The following is a 20351-nucleotide window of genomic DNA, read 5'->3' as shown; positions in this document are numbered from 1 at the left end:
TCTTGTACACTTAATAGAGTACAGTATCGTAGACAGAACTTTCATATGCACTGGGAAACCAAAAAAATTCATTTGACTCACTTTATTGCAGTGATCTGGAAGTGAACGTGCAGTATTTCTAAGCTATGCCTGTATTGTCCTTACTGAGAGTCTGTAAGGCTGTTGTGGATGTCTAGGGGCTGATCTTAGAAGTGGCAGCTTTTGTTCTGTCATCAACTCAGAGCCTAACCCGGTATTACTCCATATTTGTCATCTTTTTCTCCGTCTGTGTAAAGGCTTCCTGTTAATATAAGCAAGTACTTCAACAACTAGTCAGCCATCTAGTGTGATCTTGTACTAGTTTACTACAGTCAGAATAAGGAGCTCCTTAAGTGCAAATGGGATTATTTATTTATACAGTAAAACTCCCAGACTAAGTTGAAGTTATTTTTGTCTGAAATACATTGAAAGTAGATTTCCTAGCTCCCAGGAATTATTCTTTTGCGTCTAAATTACTTTTCACTCTGCTTCTCACATAGAAAAGACTTTTAAAAAATTTTACCCATTCATGAATTTTGAATAAATGAACAGATAGATGAATAAGTAAATAGCTCAAGGAAAGGGAATGTGTGGGCTCTACCCTCTGGTCAGAGCTACATCTTTTCTCTTTGTTCTCTCCAGTATATCTTACGTGGCATTTTTCAGTAATTAGAGAGTGTATCTCATTATGGTCAGAAACTTATTTTAAGTCATTAATGAACAGTAATCTGAGAATAAAGTTTTTGATTGCTAAGCTGCAGATTTGCTTTAGGGTTCAATATTTTCTAATTGGAAATCAGTTACATTTCTGTAGCAATTTTAAAAATTAACCTGTATATTCTATAGAATAACAAAATGGAAATGGTTAGTTTGTTTGCAGGGTATAGTTTGTTTGCAAGTCAACTTCTGTGGGAATACCTTTTCCTGGGTAGAAAAGAATCCCTAAATCTGTTGACATGGAAGAATTTGTGGTGATGGCGGTCATTCATTTGTCCTACATATTAATCAAGTGTCACTATGTGTTAAGCACTCTGAAGAAAAAGGATATGATCTTCTTCCCCCATGGATCTTAAAATCTAAAATGAGAGGTAACTCACAGGATTTTGTGCTATGATAAGGGAAATACAGGATTCTGTGATCTTATGACTAATGGTAGATCTGTTTCCTGAGACTGGGATCTGGGTGGAAGAAGTGACAGAGTTGAGAGATTGTTTTGGGCCACATCATTTAGCCCAATGGTTAATCAGTAGCTAATGAAGTGTATATGTGTGTGTGTGTTATTTCTTAAGCTATTAGAAAGATAGAATTCTCACTCTAAAATTTTTTTTCTCTTCCCCAGCACTCTTTTCCATATACACAAAGCATTCCATGTCACAATTTATGTATTCAGTGATTGATTCTCTTTTAAAGAACTTTAGTTATTGTACGGATGGAAGTCTGTCTCTTAGAGGCAAAAAGTTTTTGGCCCTTTATTCCAGCAGGGACATTTTATATGTGTAAAATATTTAGAATTCCCACATATTTTTGTCTGAATTAACCTTTTGCCATCTTAAATATTTAATACATTTTATTTTCCCTTCTTTCAACTTAATATACAAGGTTATCAGCAAACACTTACAAATGCTCTATATGAGGGATTATGTTTGTTTTAAGCAAAAGAAAAAAGGATGGATTGGCCAAGACAGTCAGTTACTGTTTTCTGGGTCAGAAATTCTGAGTCTGAATCCTCAAATACACAAGGATTAAAACATAGCAAAACTGGGAATTGAATCCACTTCTCAGTCTGTACACAAGTTATCCAACACTGAAAATTTGAATGAGTTAAGAAATTAGGCAAATTGGAATTGCAGATACCAGAACATTCTTAGAAAACTTTAAAAACTAAATAGCTCTATGCCATCTAAAGCTTTTCAGTATTTGCTTGTGCTATAATTATTAGTGAAAATAGGTCAGTATCTAATCTTTATAGCCACTAGAACACTGCAGCTAAATTTAGCTTAGATATTTTTCAGGCAATTACATACTTCTAAAGTTTACTTTTAAAATTATGCAGTTATATACCTTTGTAGAAATTTAAGAACACTACCTTGTGAAGTATGTCATTCAGATCACAGTATGTCTAAAAGATGTTGGTACATAAAAAAACGTGAAACATGAAGGAAACATCAAAGATGGCAAACTATCTCACACACATTGTGAAATTGAAACTGCTGCTATGTGCAAACTGACTGTGGTTTGTGTACTTGTGAATTTTTACCTAATTCTGTAAAGAGTATTTCTGAATAATTTTTGGTAGGAAAAATGACCTGTGTCATGGGCTTTACAGAAATACTATTTAGCATACAAGAGCTTTATTTGACTTTGGTTGGTTTGATTGTTCAGTTTTGGTTTACTTTTTCCAATTTCATGTCTAAGGTTTTCATTTAGGGCATATAAGTTAGAGTATTTACTCAGTATTTTGCAGTAGAATTCATTTGTATATGAAATTTGGTTTGTTGGAAAAGGTTAAGTAATCACATATTGAAAAAGTGAAGTAAATATTTAGTTGAAGCTGTAAGTTGAAGTATTGGGCAGTTGAGAAATTTTCAGAGTTCAGCTGTAACTTTATCTAAAAAAATGTTAATGTATTTCTTACTGCTACATAAACTCTATAGTTCTCTTTTAACCTGTTTTATGAAGAAATGAAATATAGATACAGAAAGTCATGTAAACCATTAATCTTTTAAGATGATTTTATTCAGATATACCTTATAACATAGGATTCACCCATTTAAAGTTTACAGCTCGGTACTTTTTAGTATATTTATAGAATCGTGCAACCATTGCCACAATTCAGTTTTAGAACATTTTCATCAGCCCAGAATGCTTGTAGTTATTAGCATTTAAACTCCCCATTCTCTTCTCCCAGCCCTTATCAACCACTCTACTTTCTGTTTCTGTAGATTTGCCTTTTGGATATTTCATAATAGATGGAATCTAGATAGCTTTTTGATCAGTGATTTCTAGCCTTTATAAATATCCTGTATATCACATGCATGTCAGTTATGAATAATTTAGCCTCATTTTATAGCTTAGCCCCTCAGCTTTCCCTAAAATGTTGCTGTTAGTCTAAGCCATTTCTCTTCTACCTCTCAAACTCATCTGTTAACTGAAATGTTTCCCTTTGCAGCCAGTTTGCCTGATCTCTACCTTCCTACTCCCCTAAGCCCAAGAATGAGGAAGAATTAGTAGCAAGGAATGGAAAATAGAAGAAGAGATTGCTCATCTGGGAAGGGACAAAGTGATAAGAGCAGGAATGGAAATGGTATAAAATTTGCAAGAAGACAATTTATATTTTTTTACAGAACTTTGTAGGTATTTTGAAACTGAACCGTAGTCATGTGCTGTGTTTTGGGTTGTTAGAAGATCTTGAGGTTTGAACCAGTGCAAGAAGGGAAACCCATACATCTTGGAATTATTCTTCAGAGGAATCCAACAGAAAATTAAGTGGCATTGTCTCCCTGGGATTTCAAGTTGGAGGGGCAGAATCCTGTTCTGGGTGCCCCCATCCTCACTGGGTTGCCTTGGAGGCCTAAAATTAGCCAGAGAGTGGTGCTAATAGAGAAGTTACTGCTGCCAGAGAAAATCTGATTTGATTTGATAGATCAGAAACTTCTGGTTTGATTAGAATTGTTAGACTTCAGGGACAGACAGCCAAAGTGCCCCCAAAGAACCAGAATACTACATACAGCTTTAAAGTCAATTAAGTCCTCTAGTAAGCAAACCAGAAATTTGGGAGGAGGGGAGTGCCTCTGGTATTTTGTCTGGTATTTTATATATATATAATTTCTTCTTCCTCATTTTTATGTTTTATTTTTTAATCTTGTTAAACATTTCATAAAATAGTTATTTTATATCTTACATTTGCTAATTCCCATGTCTGATGACTTAAAAGGGACTTTTATGTTAATTTCTGCTCAGGGCAGCTTGTTTCCTTGAGTTTTTGGTGATTTCTTTTATGAGTTTATACTTGATTAAATGTTCAACATTCCTCCATCATCTGTATAGTTGCCTACAATTTTTCTTCATATTTTTGAAGCACAAAAAAGTTTTCATCTTCCTCTTTATAATTAATTCCTAATTTAATCAGCCAGTGTATTTACTGTTCTTTGTATCTCACTCCTGGCTTCATCTTTCTTGCTAAAGTATATCCTTTAGTAATGGAATGTGGCTTCTAAATGTGCTTAGTTTTTGCCTGAAAGTATGTTTTACACATTACTTTCTCTTGTTAGCAAATAAAGAATTCTTGGTTAAAAGGTTGCTTCCCCCACTTCCTATCAGCACCCTCAAGAAATTATTTCATTGTACTATGAAACTTGGCAAACTTGGATCTCTGAGAAGTCTGGTCTCTACCTAATTGTTAAACCTTTGTATATAATTTTTCTTTCAGTTTTTAAAAAGATTCCATTTCAGTATCCTTTTGTCACTATTTACTGTGTGACTTTGGACAAATTCTAAACAGATGATGAAATACTATTTATCATTGGAGTTGTAGCAATTATGCTGATATATATAAAATATGTGCAGGACAAAGTATATTGTGTGATATAAATGTTAGTATTTGTTGTTTACCATACTTAATGTTATCAAGACATTCCCATGATATGCCATGTGTGTATTGTGTTATCCGTAGGTACTCTTTGAAATAAACTGATCTGAAGACTCATATTTTCTAGAAAATTTCTTGCCCTTTATATCTTTGAATATTGATTTCCAGCATTCCTTCTTAATCTCTGTTATGTTCTAGGCAATTGCTAAATACCATTTTACAGTTTATTAATTCACACCTTGACTTTGTTTTGCTAGAGTTTACATGTCCTCAGTTGTTTTTATTTCTCTGTGAGTATTTTTCTCATGTTCAGATTCTCTGTGTCTCTGTCCTCTAATAGCCACCTTTTCTGGTTTGATTTCTGACTTATTTTTATTCTGTCTCTTCATGTCTGTGGTTCTTTTGAACTTTGGAAAAAATCCTTAAACACATTTTATTTTCAGATTATTTTTTTCTTCTAGATTGAATTCCTACAGTTGTTGATTTTGATGGCTATCCATCTTAGTGTAGTTTCCCTCATGTGTTTTAGAGGTTGGTTTTTGCTTTCTCATATTAAATAGAAGTTTTCTATTTTCTTTCTTTCCACTCTTCTAAAGCAAGATATCTAGTGCTGTTGCATGCACCTACATCTTGGCCTCAGGGTGCCCAGTCTGAAACCATATATTGTATTGGAGACTTGGTTCCCCTGATTCTTGATAACATCAGGATCAGGCTTCTCTCTCCAGGAATAAGACACTAACTAAAAGAAGGTCTATACTTCTGCTCACTGGGTGCCTTACTTCATCTAAACTATAGCCCCAGGCATTAGTAAGTAGGTTTTCCCAGCTCCTTTTACAGGCAGCAAGAGCCCCTCCACCCCAAGCATTAGTTTCTTTGAGCCTGAGTTCTAACCCAGCCTTGCACTGGGGCATTTAAAAGTGGTCCCTGTTCGATCCTGTCAGGATGTAGACTTTGTCCATCTCTGCTGCTTGAGCTCAGGAGACTCAGTTTCAGCTTCCCAAAGCACTTTGTATTTCAAGAGTGTATCTTAAGCAGGTGGCTTTTGTTTTTCTTAATTTTCTGTTTTATAATTAATTCATTTTAAAACACCTTTGGAGAAGAGGGGCACTTCAAAGTGTGAATACACAAAACCATTTAAATGGAAGTTGACATTTAAAATTAGTGTGTATCATACAATATCCTTCAGAAAGGTACTGGTTTATTCTTCTACTTATGAGAAGTATACATCTTTACTCCTTTGCCAAACGTGGACATTAGAAATTTTTAATCTTTGATAATGTATAAAAAATTTGTGTTTAATGTGTAGTACAATTGCTCCATTTATTTATTGGCTATCTGTTTTTCTTTCATGAGTTGTATTGCCTGTTCATGTTTTTGGTCCATTTCTTTTCCTTTAAAGTGTTCATTCTGGTATCTTAGAAGAGTCCTTTGTCTATTTTAGGAATATTAGCTTTATCACATGTATTAGACATACTTATTTTAAAGATAATTTGCCCTCAAGCTATGAGCTTTGTTTTATAGTTTAGAAGTTTTATTCCTCTAGAGTCATTTTAGAGTCAGTCTTTAACCTTTTTGCCTTTAATGTACAAAATCCTTTCCTACTGTAAGATTATAAACTGTTTGCCTAGATGTACTTGCATGATTTTGTTATTAATATTTCACCCTTAAATCTTTAATCACCTGCTATTTATTTTAAGTTATACAATAGGGATTCACCTACCCTTCACTGGAGGGCAGGAGTGGAATAGGCCAACTGTTCTTACACTGTTCATTGAATTTTTGTTCCCACACTCTCTTTCTGGAGTCTCAATTCTATTCCACTGATGAATTTATTTCTGCAATAATATTCCCTCTTAAATACCATAATTTGAAATTGTTTAATATTAAGTATGACAAGGTGTAATGCTTTTTAAAATGTTTTGGCTAGTCTCAAACATTTATTCTTTCTTATGAATATTGGAATAATTTCATAAAGTCTGGAAACAAAAAGACCCAATTGTGATCATGTTGAATTTATTGATTAATAAAGGGAGGATAAATGTCTACAGCAGTGAATCTTCCTATCTCAGAAAAAAGGGTGTCTTTTACTCTGAGGTTTTCTCAAAGATTCTGAATAGTTTTTGTTAATTATTTAGATATATTTCTATTGTTATTTTTTCTTTATTTTCTAAGTGAATACTATTAATAGTTTTTATATGGCTTTCTGTAGTCATTAACTTTAGTTATTGAACTTTTTCCCTCATGTTTTAGAAATTGAGTTTGCCATCACAGTCGTTGTCTGCAAATAATAATTTGATCTCATAATTTTATGCCTTTTTAATTTTAATCTTACTGCTTTCATCACTATTTCTAGACATTGCTAAATAATAGGGGTAAGGGTAGGTATCCTTGTTCTTATTTCTTTCCTGGGAATTGTTGCAATCATGATGCATCCTCTGGCTTGAAATACATATATCATATTAGGGAATTAATTTTATCAGACCCCTTTTACTATATGAAGAGGTGATCCTATGTTCTCATTTGAACTTTTAAAAAGATGGCTTATATTAATAGGTTGCTGAATATTAACTCCTAGTTGAATTGCTAAAATGAACCCTACTTGGTGATTTGTAAAAAATCCATATATTTTACTTAGGGGTTTTTGCATCTGCACTACTGGTGTTTTTGAACTACAGTATTATTTTCAGTGCTGTGTTTATCAAATTTTATATCGGGATGATGAAAGGTTTTAAAATGAAGTGGAAAGTTTTTCTCTGTTCTTTAGGCAATTTGGGAGTTAAATGTTCTTTTTAAGGCTTAAAAGACCTTCGTTGTAAAATTGTGTTTTTAATAATTTACTATGAAAGCAATTAAAACTTTCAGAAAATTTGAAAGAAAGGTACAGTGAACTTCCATGTTTATCTAAATGACTGATTGTTAACATTTTGCCACATTTGTTTCACAAACTTCCTTTTTTCCCTGTGTGTGTGTGTGTTGTGTGTGTGCGTACATGTATTTTCTCTTTGCATGCACAAATACATATAAGCCAGCATGTGCACACACATTTCACTTTTGTTGTCACATCTCTTTGGTCTTTTTTTACCTGAAATGGTTCTTCAGCCTTTTTGTTTTTTGTTTTTCATGATGACCTCTGGAGCTTTTTTGATAACTTTCTCATTTTGTTCCAGAGTTACTGGTTTTTATTCCATCACTTCTTGAAAAAAAGTTGGTAATTTGTTTTCCAAGAACATTGTCAGTGTACTCCATATTTTCAAATTTTTTAGCAAGAGATTGTACAATGTGCTTTATAAAAAAAAGAAACATCTGTATGTGAGGTGAATATAACCTATTCGGTTTCTAATATTGAATAATAGTTTTCTCAATTAGGCTAACTAGTGGTTTACTTATTTAACTAATTTCCTCTCATATAACTTAACATAATCTTTACCTTTATCTTTAATAATATATGCTCCTTCTATATTATAATATGTTCCTTTAGCTTTTTCTTAGGTTTTGTGTGCAGTGGTTGTTTTTACTTCTTGAGTTAAATATTTAATATACTGATTCTCCATTTTTTACTAAGAAAGTGGGAGTTTTCCTGAAAAGGGTTTGGTCATATATCATAGAATTTGATGTGAGGTTTTTCTCATTGTTCTTACTATTCTGTTACTGTAAAAATATACAAACTCAGTGCAAAGGTGATTAGCAGTATGCCTTTTAAAGCAGTTTCCAGATGTTTGAAGTTTTCTTCTTTCTTTATTGTTACCAGCAAAATAATGATACAGTAACACTATTGCTACTGTAACTAAAATCAGGTAGTATGGTCTGTATGGTTTGGGTGTTTCTTTTGTTTTGTTTCTGTTTTTGTTCCCCAGTGTGGGGATGAGAACGTGTTAGAAAACTATAACTTTTGTTTTCCAATATATAATCCAATAAATGCTTGATTTTTAATTAATGTTTTCAGGGTGTTTGAACAGAATACATAGTCTTGACTTCAGCATATAGTATTTTTGATAGGTTTGCCATGAATTATCTGGCATAATTCATAAGTTAAATTATTTTAGACTGTACCCTCATTAATTTAAAAACACACTCATTCTGCTTATTGCTTTATTCTTTATATATCATTTCCTTTATCAGACATTAAAATTGCAACCCTTGATTCCTTTCTGATTATGTTTGCTTAGTGTATTTTGCCTACTCCAAAGTCTTATATACTATGACACCACCATTATTGAGTTTACTGTTTTGCTTCATCTCTTAATTGCATCAATTTGTCTTTACATAGGTTTTTCAGAAATAGCACATGAATGATACAGTTTTTTAGTTCTGGCATGTTTGATTATATATTTCTATTATTTCACATACAAATGCTGAGTTCGCTGAATATAGGATTCCTGGAATATTCCCTGTTACCCACAGCATATATATATAAAACTTCATTATTGCCTATCATCTGACATTGCAAAGAACTTTGAGGCCAGCCTGATGTGTTTTTGTTTTTGTTTTTATTTTTTGGCATGTTCCATTTGACTTTATTCTTGTATTCTTGAAATTATCTTCACCAGATTATGCTTTGGTGTTAGTTTCTACTAAAATTATCTCATACTTGATGAATGCTGTCAATCATTAAGTTCAAATTTTCCCTCAGTTTAAGATTAATTTCTTCTGTGAAGTTTAATTTCTCTTCTGATATTTGATTTTCATTTTACAGTGTGCTAATTAAACTTTTGTATCTGCAGTGTTTGTACCTTTCTCCAATCTCACTTTTATTTCTGTATTCTTATTATCTTCATACTGGATGATTTTTCTCCTATTTTGGTTTTTTAAGCCTTACAGATTATTTTCTGTAGGTTCTTTGCTTGTTGTTAGTGCTTTTCCTGCCATTTAAAATATTACAATGATTTTTATCTCTTAATTTCTTCCCTTAGCTCTGTTAATACTTTTTATATTTTAATTTCTTATTTTTCATACACATTTATTCTCTTACAGTTTTGGAGGTCGCAAGCCTGAAATCAGTTTCAGTGAGCTGAAATCAGCGGGAATGTGCCCACTCTGGAGGCTTTAGGGAAGAATGCATTCTTGGCTGTTTCCGGCTTCTGGTGGCCATCAGTGTTCCTTGGATTGTAGCCATATCACTGTAATCTTGTAATCTTCAAGGCCAGCATCTTCAGACCTTTCTTTGCTCTGTTTTCACATCACCTTCTCCTGCATGTCAAATCTTTCTCTGCTTTTCTCTTATAAGGACATTTGTGATTACATTTAGAGGCTCACAAATAATCCAGGATAATACCTCCATTCCATGTTTCTTAATCACATTCTACAAAGAGTCTTTTTTCCAAATAAGAACATTTATAGTATTAGGACCTGATTATCTCTGGCAGCCATTACTTAACCTACTACAGGTATCATTGTGTTTTGCTACTTCAGGGTGAGGTGGTTATTCAGTGAAAAATCAGAGTAGAGTAAATCCTTATGGATTGTGTGCTGTTACAGCGCAGGTGTTGTCCTCTTACCAAATGATGCAAACTCAGATGCCATGGTGGAAAAGCAGATGAAATGGTCTATAAAGTCTTTCTTAATAAGGGGTAGTAGGGACTTGGGAGAATGATGCATGTTTGGGGAGAGGAGCTAGAAATATATGTGAAGGTCAAATTCTAGCTACCAGCTTGCAGTCCTTGTTGGTAGCAGCTTTTTTTTCTCTTTCATTCCTTAGGAGTTGATTTTTACATAGTAAAATAATCATGTTTATCTCTTAAAATCTTCATATTGGTATTGAAAATAAGAGTTTTTAAAAGGAAATTCATCAGCATTTTAAAGTATTAATTTCCTAATGCCATTTACCTAGGTATTCCTAGAACTTAAGTCTTCTCACTTCTTATACATTTCTGAGAATAAGTTAATTGTTTAATTAATTGTAATTAATCCGGGTTGCTTATTTATCAGTGAGGAAAGTTAGTAAAGGAGTTGTCCAAAATCACACGTTGGATACATCTAACTCTTAGATATAAGAGAGAAAAATCATTGTAGTATTTTAAATGGCATGAAAAGCAATAACAGCAAGATATATCTAATCATATGAAAGGCATTTCCATTTTTTTCGTGTTTCATATGTATTTGGCTATTAATATGAGGATTCTAAAGATATAGAAGGAATATCTCTCTAGTGTTAAATGGGATGGTTCACCAATTTCCAAGTTCTTTTTACTTTATATCTTTGAAATTTAATTTTTCTAGATTATTTTTTAAAAGCATGTTACCTCCAACTTTTTCTGTAATGTTATTGGAGTTAAACTAATGACAAGTCATAGAGATGAACTTAATTTTAAAACATAGTGGATGTTTGCTTGTCTGAATTTTTTGACAAGTAATGTATGAGTCCTTGTGTGTGTACTTTGAGTTCTCGTGTGTATCTGAAAACGTATTCCACCTCCTTTCCCCCATACACATGAATAATAGTTTGGATGATTATGTACTTCTAATTCATTAATCTTTACTCTTAGAACTGTTTATTCTCATTTGTCTTTTAGGATTCAGTTTTACAGTTGCATGGCTAATACCAGATAATACTCTTTCCCTTGAAGATTACCCAAGGTTTTACTAGATGCTTATGTTAATGGTATTTTTTTCTTTTCTTTGAATTTCTTCAATTGTGGGTCACTAGGTTTGCATTTTTAGCAAATTATCTTGCTAGGTTTTCAGATTTTCAGTGAGTATTATAACTGGAGGGAAAATTTCTTGTCTTTGATGAGAGCCTCTGTATCTGTTTTCTCCACCAGAAAGTCTTATTTTTCACAATCATATTTACTCTCTGAGTACAGTCTCCCTATTACCAAATTTTTATTATTTGCATCTACTTTTTATTAATTCAGCAAACATTTATTGGAGGTCTGCTGCATGCTTTGTGCTAGGGAAAATTGACCTAGGTTATTTGAAGGAGGCTCTTCTGAAGAACTGATACTTGAGTTAAAATCTGAAGAATTAGTATGAATTAACTAGACTTAGAGATGAGGGAACAGCTTTTTATGTAGAGGAAGTAGCATTTGTTGATATTATTTGGATGAAGGGAGCATGACAAGTGCTAGATACCGTAAGCAAGCCCTTATGATTGGAATAGAGAATGTGGAAAGAGAGACATTATGAAGTGAGGTAATTCTAGAGAAGGTTGGTAGGTGTCTGACCACTTGAGGCCTTAATGTGAACCATATTATAGAGCTCCTTATCTCCTCAAATAATGGAAAGACATTGAATAACACAGGAAGTGATATGATGAAATTTGTATTTTGAAAAGTTTATTTAAGGTGCAGTTTGTAGAATGAATTGGAGGGAGGCCAGCATGCATGTGAAGAGACAAAATAGGCTGGTACAGCATAGCATAATGCAAAGAGAAGTGATGGTAACTTGAAGGTAAGGTGGTTAGAGAAAAAAATGGTCAGATTTTTTTTTCTGGATATCTTCAAAATATTTAGGAAGTATAATCCGTAGGACTTCATGATGGATGGGACATGAAGTGGGAAGGTATCAAGAGAAGAGTTCCCTGGTTTCTATTCACTGATGAATGATGGTACCATTCACTGACAAGAGCTGCAGATATGTGAAAGAGGGTCTATGTTTACAAAGCCTTAAATGTCACTATTTAGTGTCTTAGGAGGTGAGGATGGGCCTGTAAAGAGAAAAATGGAAAAGTTAGGGGTAGAAGGAAAGCTGGGAGTGTGTAAAATCTTGAAGTCAGTGGGCAGAGTATTTCAAAAGGATGTGTTGCGTTGAGTGCTGCTGTGAGCATTCAATCAGAGGACTGCTAAAAATGTCAATTGTATTAGGTAACTTGGAAGAACTTCTTTTGGTGGAATGGCCAGACCACAATTTGGAGCATCAACACAGTTTTTTTTAGTGAAGTTGAACTGTAAAGGGGAGAGAGAGGTAGGTTGGTAGCCAGAGAAGAATGGTTCACATAAGACTTTTTTTTAAATTGAAGTATCATTGATATATAGTCTTGTTCTTGTGTTGGTTTCAAATATACAGCACAGTGGTTTAACAAATATCCATTTTATTAAATCCTCACCCCCCATTAGTGTGGTTACTGTCAACATAGAAAGATGTTACAGAATCATTGAGTATATTTTCCATGCTGTATTACTATCTCTGTGACCAGCTTATATTATGATTGAGGATATTTGTGCTCCTTTATCCTCCTCACTCTCCTCACCACCCCTACCCAACCCCTCCCTCATGGTAACCATTAGTCACTTTTCAGTGTCTGTGAGTCTAATGCTGTTTTGTTCATTCTGTTTTGCTTTATTTTTATATTACACAAATAAGTGAAATCATATGGTTTTTGTCTTTCTCCCCCTGTCTTATTTCACTGAGCATATTACCCTTTAGATCCATCCATGTTGTTGCAAATGGCAGAATTTCTTTCTTTATGGCTGAATTGTGTATGGCTCCATTGTGTATATGTACCACATTTTTGTCCATTCATCTATTGATAGACACTTAGGTTGCTTTCATATCTTGGCTATTGTAAATAATGCGGTGATAAACATAGGGGTGCTGCATGTATCTTTTTGAATCAGGGATTTTGTTTTCTTCAGGTAAATTCCTAGAAGTGGAATTAATGGGTTGAATGGTATTTCTATTTTTAGTTTTTTGAGGAACCTCTATACCAGCTGCACCAATTTACATTCCCACCAACAATGTAGGAGAGTTCCCATTTCTCCACATCCTCACCAACACTTGTTATTTTTTTGTATATTAAGATTTACTATTAGTAGTCAACATTTGAGTGTCTTTTTAAAAGTTGTACTCTAATTAAAAGGGAGAGAGTGAATGTAAAGGAGAACAAATGTTCAGAATAATATCGTAAAGTTCCTGAGAAAACATCTAAGTTGCATAAGATTCCTTTGAAGGAAACTTGGGCTCCAAAGCTGCAGTAGAGGAGTTTTATCATAAGTAAGAGGCCAGAGAGTCCTCTGTTATAACAGAAAGGTATGATAATAGGATGGGTATATATGTGAGTGGAAGTTTGTATGTTTGGAATCTAAGATGAGTTCTAAAAGAATTCCTTGAGGTGATCTCATTTATTGGTTTGGTTTTTTTTCTGTGATGTATAATTTGTTTTTCATTTCCATGAACCTACTTTTAGAGTGCCTTTTTTTTTTTAATTGACAACCTGCAAAATTGTTTTATTCAGTGTCAACTCCTATCTTAATGGGTAGTTTCTAGTTTGGAGTTAATGAATACAGAATGAGTAATGAATACCCCACATGCAGCACCCCCCCACCCCTGCTTTAACTTACGATTCTTTAAAAATATAGCTTCTTGTTTTTCTTTGTTCATTATTATATTTCATTTAGACTGAGTATTTGTGATGGGCTTTGCCAGAAATTGCAGTTAGTTCACTGTTGTTTTCTCATTCCCAGACAAAAAAGAAAATTGAGGTTTTTTTGCCTTTCTTCTTTTCTTTTTAACTTTCCTTCCATTTTTTTCTTTACTTTCTGTGTGTGTGTGTGTGTGTGTGTGTGTGTGTGTGTGTGTGTGTGTGTGTGTGTGTGATCGATCTCTGGCAGTTTAGTTTAAAAAGCAAATTAATGTAGTGTAGGCAGAGGAAGAATAGCACTAAAGGAACTTTCAGCTTTATTCTGCCACAATCTTCCCTACCTATCTGCCTTGTCTATTTCTTTAAAAAGCTTGTGTTTTTAGATTTCCATTATTTGTTGGCAAGTGTACAGAATAGCATGTATAGGAGAATTTTAAGTACAAGTCTAGAAACTTGGGTCCTATTCTCAGCCTTACTGTTGAACTAGCTGTGTGACCTTGGGCAAATCATTCTATTTCTCTGCACCTTCTCTGTGGCAAAATAGGTTAGACATAATTTCTGCATTTTGGCTCTGATTAATTATACAAGTTATCAAAATCAAATTGTAAATATAAATATGTGTAGTCATTTTTTTAAAAGTAACTATCAATGAGAAATTTCAGGCAAAATGAGAGAAAAATTACTCAAATATCAGCCTTTTTTTTTTCCTCAAAAAAATTGCTATAAAATTTTGTTCATATGATTATTTATCATTACTGTAGATAATGTGGAGATGGCTGCCTTGGACTACAAAATATAAATTATGAATAACCATGTCTCATAGTTTTGGAAGGTAGGAGTAGTTTGTGTACTGTAAATTATCTTTTGCAGAAATATAGCTACAAGGAGTCTTAACGTTTCTTCACTGAACCCTAGTTAGGCAATATATTGCTTAATATTCTATCACTAATAAATGTGTATTCCAGAGGTCAGCTGACCATTTGTCCTCTTTAGAAAGTCTGTCCACATATAAGCTTTGTTGGGCAATGTAGAATATATTAAAGATTTGGGAGTAACAGAGCATTTACATCCCACTCCAAATAACTTGAGTGGGCCCTGTTATATACACTGCTATGTATGCTGCTAATGTTGCATTTTTTCCCTCTTCCCCCAGTGAACTTCAAGTCTTGGTATGGTATAAAGCTTTTTTCCTCTGAATCTCCCCCAACCTTTAGATTTCTTACTACTAATGCCTATCTACTCCAGATTTTCTTCCCCGATTTTTATAACCCTACCTTATCTCAGTGCTTATCAAACAAGGGTCCTCCAGTTACCAGCATCTATCCTCCTTCAATTGCCTATTTAACAGTGATCTTTTCTTATGTGAGTATTTTGATTCTTACTTCCATCTTACATACCTGATCAAAGTAGTGTTTCTCAGAAAAAGGGCTTGCCCTAAGAATCCTCACATCAGTTACTACGAGAATATAATTTTCTCCACCCTGTTCACATATGTCTATTTTGTCTTCTGTTTATGAAGCCTGGAGGGATTCTGTATTAGATGGTGTGTCCCTAGGTAAACAGAAAAAAACCTTGTAGATTTTTATTCTTCATTTTTTTACTATAGGACTGCCCAAACTGTCAGTTGAATAACTCTTGCTGTTTCAGGGTTAATATGTTGCCTAGAGAATTTAACAGTAGACTATGTGGAGCTTTTTTTTTTTAATTTTTCTTTTTAAATTCAAGGTAATTCTGAGCAGATTAAACAAATGACCAGGTAGGTTCAAGACTGCTATTATTATGAGATCAGTTTTGCTTAATAAAAGGCAATGGCTGAACTTTAATGAATGACTTCCTGGCCCAGGCTTAGAATTTTTCAGTTTAGTAGTTTGGTTTTAAAAGACAAAACATGTTCATCAAATTTTCTGATTATATCTAAGATGAATTCAGTCTTAGGATTCTCATAATACTTTTTGAAAAGTTCAGAAATGAAATGCTAGGGTTGTAATAAGACCCCACATGTGCTTAGAGTAGATTTAAGACTAGGCAAAAACTAGTTTCTCTTAGAAGCAAACTTTTATGGGCAAATTGAATTCCCTTGGGGTTTACTATTTATAGATATGTGCTAATTTAATAACTTGGCTATATAAAATATTCTTTAGTAGTCCACTTATGGAAGATGACTGTGTAAACATAGTATTTACAAGTAAATAATTTCTGATAATTTCTGGTAAGTACAATCTTTACATAACCATTTGCTGTATTTATGTAGCTATAATTGGCTGCTTCACTAGGATTCTACAGATTACTCAGAATCCCAAGAGGTAAGATTTCTGAATTGCCTATTTTCAGTATGTGAAAGTCTAGCCACAGAATTATTAATTTGCCCTTCACTTTAGTTTCACATTTGCTATGGAGCCAGACTAAAATTTTATCAGATGGTTGATTTGGTTTGTTACTTTTTTACATTTCTAATAATGTATATTTTTCCAAAGTGTAGGGGTTATTTTTAGAACATGTACCTTTTTTATCTTTATACAATTATTTGTTTGGTAGTTTCTTATGTATATCTGGAAAATACCTACTGGACTTTTCTACTGGATAGAATAAGGGCCCTGTCAGGTAATGTCAGAATCTAGATGTGGCCGTGTATGTAGGAATGTAGTAATAGTCAGATAGTTTCCATTTGATTTGCTAAGTCCTCATTTTTGCCAGACTGTGTGACTGCTTTGCAGCCATTACCTCATTTAAGCATTGCAGCAACATTCAGATATAAGTATTAATATGCCCATTGTACAGATGCAGAATGCTAGATTAGTAGGTAACAAACATCTTAAGAGTAATACCTCCATCCTCCCCTTTAGCCTGGCTAAAGGAATTAAGGTACAGAGATGAGACAACTTGCAATTGACCTTCAGCAGATCATTTAACCTCCCCATGGCTCAGTCATAATTCTATCTACCTACCTGTCTAGGCATTCCATCTATTCTTTCACACAGATACTCAGATACCTAGGTTCCAACCCTACCCTGGAAATTTGTTCATCTTAATTTTTCAAAAGGCCCACAGATAATTCTTTTGTACAGCCATGATTGAGTAAATGGTGCTTTAGAGTCCGGCAGGCTTGAATTAGAGTCCTGATTTCTAAATTTATCAGTTGAGAGACCATGGCCCAGTTCTTTAGTCTCACTAGGGTTCTTACATCTATAAATTGGAGATATTATTGCCCACATTAGAGGGTTGTTGAGAATGAATGAGGTAATGATTGTAAAACATTTAACATAGTGTTTCAGATTTCTTAAACATTGTCTATTAAGATGTCATCATTATGTTAGCCTTTGTCCAGAAAAACACTAAGACTTGCCACAATAGTATCAATTTGGTGTCTGAAAAGTAATCTGATGAATACCACCGGAAGGAAGGCTGATGGCTAGTTCTCATTATTTGCCTTCCATTAGTGGACTTGTAATATGGAGACAAGGAGTAGGTGGATATTTTTTTCATACCAATTATCCAGACTTCTCTGCCTGTGTATTAGTTTGGCCCTAGTAAAAAAAAAGAGCAAGGGTCAGGGAACGTTGCAGGTTGCTAGAAACTCTGCTTCCTAAGGGGTTTTTTTTCTTCCCCTTTATCTTTCACCTTCTGCTTAGAGTTTAGCATCACTAGCTTCATCAATCCCCTAGTCTCATAAATCCATCCTGATTTACCTTGGCACTTTTCCCCACCCTTCTTCCACTACCCATTTTCCCTTCACTTCCATTAAATCTCATTTTATCCTTCTTTCAGATTTCTTTGAGTTCAGTTGTGACTCATTTGGTGGCTTGGACCCCAAGTCTCTGTGTTCCCAGGCTGTTACCTAGGAAAGGCAACCTAAATCCTGGCCAGCTGTCTTTCTGCCTTGTGTGGGCCCATTACAGACCAGGGGTTTTAGATTTTGATTATTGGGAAAGAAGTAGATTAGCTGAGCTTTCAGGCTTGTTCACAGGGCTGTCCCTAGACCCTTTGATCTCCTTTACCGTATATATCCGATGATCTTGGAGTACAATAATAACGGTACGTTATTACCACTAGATTAATAGACTACCAGTAGGTTACAAAAGATTAATTTTGTTATATGTAGTAAGCTTTGTTACATGTATATATAATTGCATTGCAACTGGAAAAATGAGGCTAGACCACTTAGAATAACTTAATAAATTACTGGCTTTACTGAAGACTGAAAAACTAGAAAAAAGGTAGAATTTGAGCCAGACTTTTAGGGAAGGGTACACTTTTTTTCTGTAAGTAGGGAGGAGAGGCAAGGGATTCCAGTTAAGGGGACTGACATAGGCAAAGGCTTAAAGGAAAGAGTGTGCAAATTTGAAATCGATCATTTTTAACTCATTTAGGTCATTTTTAAGAAGTTAATGTAGTAATAAAATTTAGGTACTTGTGAATCAAACTTTGGAAAATCCTGAATATTCAACTAAGATGTTTGTTTGAATTAGTAGGCTTTTGGTATGTCCTGTGAATTCATGTGGTTTTCTTAATTAGTGTATACATATAACTTAGTTCTGAGGTTCTGTGAGAGATTCACGTGTTTAAGTGCAGCCTTGAATGCCTGTTCTGGTTCATAAAAGTCGACGGCCACTGCCACGTCTCCTTTTAATTTCAAGTGGTTGTGCCTTAGGAAAAGTGTCCAATCAGTACCTCTGTCCTGATCCTTTAGTTATCTCTGCCTGTTGTCCATTCTGAGCAGTGCCTGATAGGCCTTTCTCTCCCTCAGTTCTTCCTTGTTAAACATCAGGTTCCAAATCAGCAATACGGTGAGTGTCTCCCAATCACAAGAGTTGTGATATTTGAAACTTTCTATCTCCTTCACTCTTAAAAAGGTTGTCAGATATGTATTTTGTTTACAAGCTAGTTACTAACTTTCCTGTTTCTCTTCCTTTACAGACCTAGAGGATCAAGACATAATGGGAGCATTTTTAGACAAGCCAAAGATGGAAAAACATAATGCGCAGGGGCAGGGTAATGGGTTGCGCTATGGGCTAAGCAGCATGCAAGGTTGGCGAGTTGAAATGGAGGATGCACATACAGCTGTGATTGGTTTGCCAAGTGGACTTGAAACTTGGTCATTTTTTGCTGTGTATGATGGGCATGCTGGTTCTCAGGTTGCCAAATACTGCTGTGAGCATTTGTTAGACCACATCACCAATAACCAGGATTTTAAAGGGTCTGCAGGAGCACCTTCTGTGGAAAACGTAAAGAATGGAATCAGAACAGGCTTTCTGGAGATTGATGAACACATGAGAGTTATGTCAGAGAAGAAACATGGTGCAGATAGAAGTGGGTCAACAGCTGTGGGTGTCTTAATTTCTCCTCAACATACTTACTTCATTAACTGTGGAGACTCAAGAGGTTTACTTTGTAGGAACAGGAAAGTTCACTTCTTCACACAAGATCACAAACCAAGTAATCCACTGGAAAAAGAACGAATTCAGAATGCAGGTGGTTCTGTAATGATTCAGCGTGTGAATGGCTCTCTGGCTGTATCGAGAGCCCTTGGGGACTTTGATTACAAATGTGTCCATGGGAAGGGTCCTACAGAGCAGCTTGTCTCACCAGAGCCTGAAGTCCATGATATTGAAAGATCTGAAGAAGATGATCAGTTCATTATCCTTGCATGTGATGGTATTTGGGATGTTATGGGAAATGAAGAGCTCTGTGATTTTGTAAGATCCAGACTTGAAGTCACTGATGACCTTGAGAAAGTTTGCAATGAAGTAGTCGACACCTGTTTGTATAAGGTAGCTAGACATTTTTTTAAGATGAAATGATTTTATGTTATCATAATTCCTATAGTGATTAGTCATCTTAGAACACTCATTCTCAGAAATAAGTTTTTGCATAATTGCAGGATACTCTTTACCAGTTATGAAAATATAAGAACATCTTTTAGAAATACCCAATTTGCATTACCCAAACATGCAAGAGTTATAATCAGAATGTTTAGTTTTTTTATTAACCATGATTATGTGAGCCTTTAACATTGCAGGAAATTATCAAAGGTAAAGATATTATATCAAAATGCTTGCTTTAAAAGAAAGGATGGGAAAGATTAGGCCTCAGTGTCTAGAGGTGAAAAGCATATTAGAATTTTAATATTTTTACCATGTGCGGTAGTGTATTCATAGGGAGTGCTTTGAGGCTATGGTCCAATGAATCTAGCACCAACAAAGAGAATTTAATGATCATTTGTTGTGATGTAATACAAATAGCTTCAGACATGGAGTCAGAAGAAACTTAGTAATGAGACTGTATGACTTCAGGTAAACTATTTAAATGATCTGGAAAATGTTTAATTGTAAAAAGGTAAGAGATACTATTACCATGTCTCATGGGGTTGTTGGGAGTGATCAGACGGGATTGTGCATATAGATGAGCCAGCTCAGCCTCTCTATTTTACAGGTGAGGAAGCTCTGTGGACTT

At 34.4% G+C, this 20351-nt stretch overlaps 1 protein-coding gene across 1 annotated transcript in view; it reads left to right on the top strand.

The window, feature by feature from the left end:
- The window catches only part of PPM1A (protein phosphatase, Mg2+/Mn2+ dependent 1A), a 45038-nt gene that overhangs the window by 8600 nt on the left and 16087 nt on the right, over positions 1-20351 (top strand). Inside the window, exon 2 of the mRNA XM_036919300.2 lies at positions 18816-19669. Within this exon, the coding sequence (XP_036775195.2) occupies positions 18836-19669 (834 nt within the window). The 5' untranslated portion in view covers positions 18816-18835. The remainder of the gene's footprint in view (positions 1-18815; positions 19670-20351) is intronic.

The sequence above is a fragment of the Manis pentadactyla genome, chromosome 11, assembly GCF_030020395.1.
Source record: "Manis pentadactyla isolate mManPen7 chromosome 11, mManPen7.hap1, whole genome shotgun sequence".
NCBI lineage: Eukaryota > Metazoa > Chordata > Mammalia > Pholidota > Manidae > Manis > Manis pentadactyla.
Note: the sequence above shows the minus strand (reverse complement) of the source record. Positions and strands in the feature narration are given on the sequence as shown.